Genomic DNA, 11,452 nt, shown 5'->3' with positions numbered 1-11,452 from the left:
TGGAGTCAAGCTTGCAGAACCCAAGTGCAGTTTATTGACAATGTGAACTGATAAACAGTGACTTGTAGTGATGTTACGTATGACACTGAAGCTTCGATGCGCGTATCGCGCATGCAAGACAATTTCTAGTGAAGCTCCGTATCGGGGTGTGTATTGGTTTATTTTGGTAAAAAAAAATTTAGGTAATTTGGTGTTGGTATTTGGGGTTAGGGTGGGATTAGGGGATAGGGTGTTGGTGTTTGGTGAAGGGTTTGTATTTAGAGCAATGGCAACAGGCAAAAAAGAAAAGCTTCCCATATCTGGGAATATTTTGAGTTTATAGCTTCCAATGTATGTACGCTTTTCTACTGTCTAAGGGGATAAATAGACTCAGCCCCAAAACTGTGAAGCAGTTTTTTTTCCCTTAATAAAAATAATTAAAAACTTCTGTCATTCCTGCAGTTACACAAGCACTATCACTGCCAAGTGTCATAAGCACATTTAATGATCCTATCACACAATGTCCTTATTCACAATGTGTGTGTGTGTGTGAGAGAGAGAAGGCCTATATTAGATCTTATTGAATCATATAAGCTCATATTATATTTTACTGTCACACTTTAATGAGTAAATTAATTTATTTAATGGACAAATTAAACTCAAACGTGTAAGGCTTTTATTTGTACACATAACATTTAAGCGATGGGAGTGTGTTGTGGTTGCTTCATCTGACAGAGCTTCTTCCACAGACTTCTGGCTGCTTTATTTTAAATAAGCACCAGATGGCACTGTTCTCGACACTCTTGAAGCTTTGAATCTTTTCCCGGTACAGTCAGGGGAAAGCCTCACTGCTTCATGAGGCTTCATTTCCCCATCCCTAGTGACTTGACACTCACCAAACAGCGGGTTATAACATCTTGCAATACCAGACAAGGACACGTGGTAAATATGAGGGCTTAAATACACAATACACTAGATTAAATACACTAGACAAGACACACCTGTGACCAATGATTAAACAATGAACCAATGGCACCATGACACAAGAACACGTGAGGGCATGGGAATCACATGACAACCAAGAAACTTGAAAAAATAAGAACATGAAACATGAATATGAAACAAACCATGACACACTGTGACAGTTATGAGATAAGCTAAGTGTATCCCATCATTCATCATTTTTGGGAACTCATCTGCCCCAAGATCACTAGAATTTCAGGAGTAAGTTAATAAGATATTATATATTTAGTTTTAAAACATAAACCTGGTTTCACTGACAATTAAGGCTTAAGCATTTGCAGACTAAAATGCATGTTTGAGCTGTTTTAACTGAAAGCAACTTGCACAGACATATCTTAAAATATATTGGTGCCATTGTTTTGTCTCAAGATGCACACCAGTAATGTTTTTTTTCTAAAGTATGCTTAGAATTTTACTTAAATGTCTTAATTGAACTAAAGCCTAAGTGCACGCCCCCGAACTAATACTTAGTTGAAGCACCCTTTGATTTTATTACAGCACTCTTTTTTTTTTTGGATAAGAGTCTATCAGCCATTCTTTTGTTGATTTAGATGTGTGTTTTGGATCATTGTCATGCTGAAAGTTGAAAGTTCTCTTAATTTCCAGTTTTCGCCATGGGTTCTGTGCCAAAATCGACTGCTACTTGGGGAGCTACTCATGATTCCCTCCACCTTCACTAAACCCCCAGTTTAAGCTGAAGAAAAGCAGCCCTAAAGCATAATGCTGCCACCACCATACTGCACTGAGGGTAAAGTGTTTTTTGCTGATGTGCTATGTTGTTTCTGCACTAAACATGCCTTTTACAGTTTTGGATCATATCATAACACAGATCATAACAAATCTTTTCATATGATTTTGAGAGACTGGATATATGTTTTTGCAAAGTTTAGTCGGGATTGATTGTTTGTTTAGTTTTTTTAGTCAGAAAAGGCACGTCTTGCCACCCTGCCCCATAGCCCAGACAGATGGAGAACATAGGAGATATGTAGGGAGCACCCGATACTTGCCAGAAAAAGCTGCTGTAAGCCTCTTGACAGCTTCCCTTACCAGTTTTCTCTGTCCTCAATTTTAAAGGGACTCTTTGTTCTTGATAATGTCACCTGTTGATGCTTTGTAAGCTCTCTGTGTGGCCTGTAGCACTTGTAGTAGCGTGCAACCAACCATGTCAGAAAAACTTAAAAATTGATTTGGAGTTGTAGAAAAGTGAGTACTTGTTCACATGAGCTTGATGATTAGTTAATTCTGAAGACAGCCACATCCCCAGTTATAAAAGGGTGCATGTGCATTTAGGTAAGTTTAAGGTTTTCTTTGATCTTTCTTCCCCTCTGAAATGAGTCACTGGGGTTTTCAGTGGCATTGCATAGGTTGTAATCTTTACAGTTAATCTAAAACAGCTGTATTTAACAGGGGTGTGTAGACTTTTTATATCCACTGTATTGGAATAAAAATAAAAACATAAATCTTTTGAATTTTCAGAATGTTTGTTGGCTAAACTGCATGAAGATTAGAAGTAAAGGATTTCTATTCATTATAATATTTGGGACAGATTGTCACCACATGTTCTACTGTCTTGTCCTCCATGCAAAATTTACATTTCCTTTCATCACATTTCTCTATTGTTTTTGCCATCTGCTCCTCATTTGTTGTTTACTCTTTATTTCAGTCTTATTGTTTTATTTTACATTTGGTTACACTTTACTTCAATAGTCAACACTTTATTTTAATAATCCACTTTCAACATTCTACTAACTATAAGTATCTTTGCAACTAGTGTACATGTCAACTAACTCTCATTAGAGGATTGGTAGAATGTTATGTTAGGGTTAATGTTAGTATAAAAAGTTGACATGTACTTGCAAAGTTACTTATAGTCAGTATAAGTTTGTACAGACCAGAGGTAGACAAAGTACACAACTCCATTACTTGAGTAAAAGTAAAAGTACTAATGGTTAAATATTACTCCATTACAAGTGAAATTTGAAAAGATATATTTTTACTTAAGTAAAAGTACAGAAGTACTTGCTTTTAAAAGTACTTAAGTATCAAAAGTAAAAGTAAACGCATTATTTTATTATCGTTGCATTGTTGTATGAATGCACACTGTTCCATCATGGTAGTTTAAGCCAGTCATGCTCCATCTGACATGCTAGCATACCCTCAACTCATTTACATACTTGTTTAAAAGTTACAAAGCTCTTATCAAAGTCAAAATCATACTAGAAAAGAAAGGCTTCTACATTGTGTTTATTTGATAGGATTATGAAAGGACTTCAGTTAACATTATTAGCCCAACTACGTTTTTGCATGCTAACTAACATCATTGTCGAACGTTAAGCGTTAGCGCTGTATCCACAAGGCTATGGCAACTTGGCGGTTAAATCAATAAAAATCATTTGCCCAACCATATTTCATACCAATGTTAATTTTGACAGCAAATTTTGATTTAGTTTTAGTCATAGTCTTTTGACTATAACATTTTAGGCATCTGAATTGTTTTACATTTACATTTACATTTATGCATTTGGCAGACGCTTTTATCCAAAGCGACTTACATTGCATTCAAGGTACAAATTTTACATTTAATCAGTTCTTGCTTTCCCTGGGAATCGAACCCATGACCTTGGCGTTGCTAGCACCATGCTCTACTGTTTGAGCTACAGGAAAGCCTGTTTTAGTCTATAATAAGATTTTAGTAGAATTAGTAGAACTAAAATTCAGTACTTGTGGTCTGGCATCTGAGAGGCAGCTTTCTGTGTGCACTTTCGTGTTGTTGCAATTTTCAGACTTCTTTCGTGTCGTTGCACTTTTCAGACTTCTTTTGTGTCGTTGCACTTTTTCAGACTTATCCATGTCTGCTCTTCTTAATTTTAACTTTTAAGTATGGTTGCGCGCACTGCGTCTGGGAACTGCCGTCTTATATTTTGCCATCAATTGATTAGTGTTCAAAAAATACTTGGAAATCATTGAACTTCATGTGATCCTACAAGAGTGATTACTGATAGGCTGTCTGCAAAAAAAACAAAAAAAACAACGAATCATCCACTGACTTTCAAAGCGGCTACGACTTTCTACTTCGAGGGCCTTGATAGAAATGTAATGGAGTAAAAAGTACGATATTTGTCTTTCAAATGTAGTGAAGTAAAAGTCATAAGTTTCCAGATAAAATACTACTCAAGGAAAGTACAGATACTCAAAAAGTGTACTTAAGTACAGTACTCAAGTAAATGTACTTAGCTGTCCACCTCTGGTACAGACTGTTGGGGGACCATCAAAATAAAGTGTTAGCAGATATTAAGCAGACAGTCTACTAATACTCTAATGACTTGTAATTGACCTGTAGTTGCAATGTTGAAAGTGAATTATCAAAATAAAGTGTTACCTATAACTCTTGCTGTTACCCATAAAAATGTAACACATAATACCATCATCTGAATGGTATATAAATAATATGTCAATCACAATGTCTGCTCTACTATTACTATGTTCCCAGGGAAATATTACCCTATTCCTATAACCATAACCTTAACTATGGGAACATAAGACCCTTTGTCATGTGTGGGTTGTATGCCATGCAACCCCCAGGTGACCTATATTTTGATTTTATTCATCTACATTTTGAGACTTGAGAGACTTGTACTATGATTCCCAATGGTACTCATGACTGTCCTCTTTTCCTTCAGATCATCAATTATTTTTAGCTTTCAAATGACTGGGTCACTAAAATAGGCCTTAATTCTCCCAGGGACATACTAATTCAAATATCCTATCATGTCTTTTCCTAATTGTTGAGAAGAGGAAACGTGGTAGAATGGGAAAGAGAGCATAACATGTTTTTTTAGGGCTGAACTGCACATTGAGCATAATTTTGGTGGTCACTGTCCTGCAAGATCTCACCTGGACTCTTTCCATCAGACTCTTCTTTTTATTCGCCTGTTTAATCATTGCTACTATGCTGTCCGTCTGGATTGTCTTGGTTTCCTACATGGATTTTCTCTTATACTCCTCTGCAGAAGAGGGTCTGGAGTTTCCCAGTTTTGATGGCAGGGACAGAGTTCTTAATGTCAATGAAAGGAACTATAAGAAGGCATTAAAGAAGTTTGACATGATGTGTTTGCTGTATCACGAACCCCTGCCTTCAGATAAGGAGCTCCAATATCAGTTTCACATGAGGGAGATGGTTCTGGAGGTAAGGAATTATAAAGTAAATAATTTAGTGGATGAATAGGGGCTGATATATTGCATGGTATATGTTTAGACAATCCTATCTGTTGAACATGTTTTCAGTTTCTAACACAAACTAAAACACACACACTGTTCAACATGATGGTATGTTCTAAATGTATACCATGCAATATATCTTTCCCTATACACCCACTACATTCTTCAGTCATCCCTGTTCTCTTAATAATTTAAATGTAAAATCAACTATTACTTTAGATGTTTACTCCAAATAAAATATATGTGACTAAAGCTACAATTGACTGTAACGGGGTCAGACTGTACATCTGTTTTCTGTGTTTAGACAGCACCAAATGTGCAATTTAGTGGGAAGACTGACCTGATTTGGAGGCTGACAAAGGCTCTACAAACAGCAATGCTTGGTCTGCTTATGATAACAGTGCTGTCAAGTATACTTTTGACCATACAAATATCAGCCATCACAATCTACAAAACTGATTCAGGTTCAAGATTCCTTCTTAGATATATTGTGGAAATGTTGCCCCAGACTGAATTGCTATTACAGATTAAAGTTGTTTGTACAGACTGGCAAACTGGCATGCCTTGACTTCAGAATTTAAAAAATCTTTCTCACACAATGAATGCACTGATGTGTCTCTTCCATGCATCATTAGCTTGCTGCTCAGGTTCTTGAAGACAAGGATATTGGCTTTGGAATGGTAGACTCACAAAAAGATTCTAAAGTTGCCAAAAAGCTTGGTAAGAAGCTTTGTTTACACAAATTACTGCTAATAATAACATTGCTTTTTAGATAAAATTTTCGTACTCTACCCTTTTAATAAAAACGCCTGACCTGTCTTGGTATCTTTGAGGTTGGATCCTGACTGAAATGTGATCTTTGTCCATTAGGTCTGGAGGAAGAAGGAAGCATTTATGTTTTTAAGGATGAAAGAGTGATCGAATTTGATGGAGAGCTCTCTGCAGATACATTGGTTGAATTCCTGCTGGATGTGAGTGAAATTTGCTGGGCTGGATAAGTGTCAGGTCTCTAACTGTAGTTAATTTTTTTGATCTTAGCAGAGTGTGTCGTACTTTTTCAGTAACAGCACATATTTATAATAAGATTCCTGTTCTGGATCAGTATTATTGTATTTTTTTGGATACTTATTGCAGGAATATGCACAAACTTTAGGTAAAAAAAAAAAAAATTCACATTTGACCTATTACTTTTCTTTCCCTCTCTTTGTGTATGTCACATCATTCTTTAGCTTCTGGAGGACCCAGTGGAGTTGATCAGTAACCCCATGGAACAACGCGCTTTTGAGCGAATGGATGAAGACATACGCCTTATCGGCCACTTCAAGGGTGAAGAATCTGAGCGTGAGTGGGATTTTTGTTTCTCATATTAAGTATGTATGTAGAATTATTATATTTTGAGGCCACGATCTAATAAGTATGACTTACTTGTTCTATTCACTGTGGATTTATGAGGTGTTTATGAACTAGTTATAAATTGTCTTATTTGGCCCAAAGTTTTTGTGTTTGGCATGGTAATAAATGACAGCGTTGATATGTTTGGTCTTGGCGGAATAGATCTGCTATGCTACTGCTGTTATTGCTGCTACTGTTCAGAGCAAAGTATGGGACTTGCTACTGCCAATATATACACATCACAAAATAGCATACATGAATAACCCGTTGTCACAGTGTCATTGTACAAAGCACACAAAAAAACAAAAAACATCTTTATTATAATCCACAAGGCAAACACAGGACAATGTTGGAGAACACAACCACAAAACACTGACGATACAGGACAAGGAACTAAGGAGAACCCAAATAACTACAAACAATCAGGTTAGAAACAGAACAGGTGTGGGGAACTAATTAATATCAACAACCATAAAAACAAACCAGTGGTGGAAAAATGAGAACAAAGGAGACTGGAACTAGAATAAAACCAAAACAGAACATGCATATAGATCTATACATGTGGAGCTGGGGAAGGTGGAGGGATTCTGAAAGTACACTGCAAACTGCTTCAGCAAATGCTGACTAAGTATTTGAAGGTTGAGCAGTGAGCTCATTGGCTACTGATACAGCAGGAACCAATCAGCTGTGTCCTGTAGAGAATGAAGTGATTGCAAGCAGATCAAAGGGTTAGTTCACCCAAAAATGAAAATTCTGTCATTAATTACTTACCTTCATTACGTTCGACACATGTAAGACCTTCGTTCATATTTGGAACACAAATTAAGATATTTTAGTTGAAATCCGATGGCTCAGAAAGGCCTCCATTGGCACAATGTACTTTACACTCTCAAGACCCATAAAAGGTACTAAAGACGTCGTTACAAAGTCCATCTCACTACAGTGGTTCTACAATATCGTTATGAAGCGACAAGAATAGTTTTTGTGCGCAAAACCCCCCGAAATAATGACTTATATAGTGATGACCGATTTCAAAACACTGCATCATGAAGCTTCGAAGCATTATGAATCAGTGAGTCGATTCAGCGGTTTGGATCGCCAAAGTCACGTGATTTCAGCAGATTGGCGGTTTGACACGCGATCCGAATCATGATTCGACTCGCTAATTCATAACGCTTCGAAGCTTCATGATGCAGTGTTTTGAAATCGGTCACCACTATATAAGTCATTATTTAGGGGTTTTTTTGTGCACAAAAACTATTCTCGTCGCTTCATAAAGTTATTGTAGAACCACTGTAGTGAGATGGACTTTGTAACGACGTCTTTAGTACCTTTTATGGGTCTTGAGAGTGTAAAGTACATTGTGCCAATGGAGGCCTTTCTGAGCCATCGGATTTCAACTAAAATATCTTCATTTGTGTTCCGAAGATGAACGGAGGTCTTACGGGTGTCGAACGACATGAGGGTAAGTAATTAATGACAGAATTTTCAATTTTTGGTGAACTAACCCTTTAAGGATCAGTATGCGCCAGCTAGAGTTTCATGACAGAACTTTGTATTTATGATTTACAGCGCATGACTTATCAGTTGATTATCTGTGCCTTTGGTGGTATTATGTTTGACATAATTTGTTGCCATAGCTCTGTTAAGTCTTTTATTACAGTATGTCATGTTAAATTATAGATGTCAGCTAAACCGGGCCCTGTGGTAACCCCACATACTATTAAAAGCTGTCTAATTGTTCAAAGAGATCAAAACAGTTATAGAGCCATTCTCTAAAAAGGGCATTGCAGAGAGTTTATCTTCTTTACATGACTGCTATACTGTTTTTATTAAAAATCCCATTTCAGCTGGGAGATTGCTGAAGCCTTTGATTGTGACCTCTGGTCTGGATATGATGAGAGAGCACAAGCTGCTTGATGCTTCAGACCTAAAATGTTTAATACCCAGTGTTTAACATTTTATTACAGTTTTTAGGGTTAATGGTTAATTATATTTGTGTTTGTATTTTTCTTACTCTCTTTTTATTTCTCAGACTACAAAGCCTTTCAAGTGACTGCAGAAAAGTTCCAACCATATGTGAAGTTTTTTGCCACTTTTGACAAAGGGGTGCGTGCAGTCCATTCCTTTACAATAAAAAAAGAAATAATCCATGAGATGTTATTTTGGTATATGTTATTCTGGTATAAAAGTGAGAAGATATTTGTGTGTAGATGGTTATGTTGAGGATTATGTATTGGCTTTATTTATAACCGTTTCATGCTGCAGGTGGCTAAACAACTGACTCTAAAAATGAATGAAATCGATTTCTATGAGCCCTTCATGGACGAGCCTGTAACCATTCCTGGCAAACCTAACTCAGAAGAGGAGATAGTGGACTTTGTTAATCAACATAGAAGGTGATATCAGTGGTAACCTCAGAACTTTGACACTGCTCAAATATCATCTAAGATATCCACTTTCCTTCTAAAAACACAATGTTTGATCTTCTCCAGGCCCACTCTGAGAAAACTTCGTGCTGAGGACATGTTTGAGACTTGGGTGAGCAAGACTGGATCCGTAGGACTCATCTATTGAATGTTAACTGTTGATTAAACGGCTGCTGGTTCATGGCTTGAAGTGACTGAGTGGCTTTCTCTGCTCAATTAACAGGAGGATGACATGGATGGAATCCACATTATCGCCTTTGCTGAAGAGGAGGATCCAGGTTGTCACTTCCAAAGCTGAAAATTGTTTACCGCTAGCAACAAGACTAGATTTTGTAGCTCAGAATGATTGTATTAATAGCTCGATCACTTAATTTGTGCTTCCACCCCCCCACCCCCCTTCATAGATGGTTATGAATTCCTGGAAATTTTAAAGGACGTTGCAAGGGACAATACTAAAAACCCAGATCTAAGTATAATGTGGATTGATCCTGATGACTTTCCTCTGGTGAGATGTTATCTTATCCACGATCCACGTCTGCTTGAATTGAAACAATTGTGACAATGTTGTAATAGTTATACTTTTTCTGCAGTTAACTACCTATTGGGAGAAAACCTTTAAGGTGGATCTTTTCAGACCCCAGATTGGTGTGGTAAATGTGACTGATGTGAGTATATTTGGCCTTCAGTTTTGATGTTATTAAAGTATTCTGCTTTTTCTGTCCTATTTTACCTAATTTATTGATATCTAATTTCCAATCTGACTCCATGAATAATTTGATCTGACTCCAATTTTATGTAACTCCATTAAGTGTGTTACATTTAGAGTTTATCAGCTGATCTTAAGATTAGTTGTGAGTTACTTTAGATCATTGATTTTTCTTAGTATCTCTTATTTTCTCTTATTCGTTCATCGAGAGACCCGATATCGCACAGAAACAGTATTCGTGTCCGGACCGCGTGTTCACGAACACAAAATGTCCTTCTGATATTAGTCAGAGGATTGCAGAGTGAATATTTTACCTTTAAGTGGTTGCTTATGCTCACTCAACAAAAAGTGTAATTTTAGTAATACAACTTGCTGCAACCTGCTAATACAGGGATAGTCAGAAATCAGATTATCGTGCACTCAAGATTAGTGACTTTTATTGTCCTATTGTTGGGGTTTGGATCTCCGTTTTTTCCTTAGCAGCAAAACCAATCCTCACACATTAATACAATGTAATAATGATAAATAAATAAATACACACTCAGCAAATAAACACACACACACACACACACACACACACACACACACACACACACACACACACACACACACACACACACACACACACACACACACACACACACACACACACACACACACACACACACACACACACACACACACACACACACACACACACACACACACTTTTTCTGTTCCCCATGAGGAAAACATATATTTCAAACTAAATATCATACTAAACATATAGAAAATATAAAAATGCAGAAAGACCCATAAAACATGGAAACCTGTATGTGTGTGTGTTTTACAGGCTGACAGTGTGTGGTTGAGCATGCCGAACGATGAAGCTCTACCGTCAGCTGAGGAGCTGGAGGACTGGATAGAGGATGTTCTTTCTGGAAAAGTCAACACTGAGGATGATGATGACGATTATGACGATGATGATAGCGAACATGATAGTAGTGATGAAGACCATTATAGTGATGATGATTAAGTGGTATACACACTGTAAAAAAATTACGGTAAAGAAACAGCAGCTATGGTTGCCAGAATGTTACTGTAAATATACAGTAGCAACATTTTAAGTTTTACAGACTGAACCTAAATTTATTTCATTAACTGAAATGGAGAAAACCACATGCATCAAAGCTCATCACAAGTAACTGTTCCACAAGCTGAGGCAAATAATAATATATAAAGGGTGCACACATTGTCTTACACACACATGCAAAATGGTACTTTAATGGTACACAACACTAAAATTATGCCATGACAACATTAATTTAACAACATAAGATGGACTGTAACTTGATATCCTAATATAGATAACAGATAAGAAAAAAACATTTTTTTTTTACAATTTAAAAAAAAAAACATCAAATGTAAAGTGTCACAAAGGGAATTCTGGGATTGTCAGTTAATTTTTTTTCATTGTACATTTTAGATGACTTGTTCTTTTTCACTCCCAAAAACTGTACATTTAACAGTATTTTACTGTAAAATTACATGAAATGTCTCAATGGATCTATTATAGTTTTTCACCATAGAAAGTAAGGAAACATGATAAACAATTAACAGGTTTTTACTGTAGCATTTTAGTCTTTTACTGTTCAATTTATGATAATTTTTTTACAGTGTAGAAAAGCTACACTCATAGAGTGCTGTAACTCAAAAATATTCTTTC

At 36.5% G+C, this 11,452-nt stretch overlaps 1 protein-coding gene across 1 annotated transcript; it reads left to right on the top strand.

The window, feature by feature from the left end:
- Positions 1 to 4,984: 4,984 nt before the first annotated feature.
- LOC307124144 (calsequestrin-2-like) lies at positions 4,985 to 10,762 on the top strand (the record flags this gene model as incomplete). The annotated part of the gene is made up of 11 exons (XM_079813192.1): positions 4,985 to 5,188; positions 5,856 to 5,940; positions 6,091 to 6,191; positions 6,450 to 6,561; positions 8,648 to 8,721; positions 8,881 to 9,011; positions 9,108 to 9,153; positions 9,265 to 9,319; positions 9,446 to 9,546; positions 9,632 to 9,706; positions 10,580 to 10,762. 11 exons carry the CDS (start codon positions 4,985 to 4,987, stop codon positions 10,760 to 10,762), a joined length of 1,167 nt encoding a protein of 388 aa, XP_079669318.1.
- Positions 10,763 to 11,452: the final 690 nt, after the last annotated feature.

This window comes from Gobio gobio, assembly GCF_949357685.1.
Source record: "Gobio gobio genome assembly, chromosome: 3".
NCBI classification, from domain to species: Eukaryota; Metazoa; Chordata; class Actinopteri; order Cypriniformes; family Gobionidae; genus Gobio; species Gobio gobio.
This window is presented reverse-complemented; position numbering and strand designations above follow the sequence as displayed.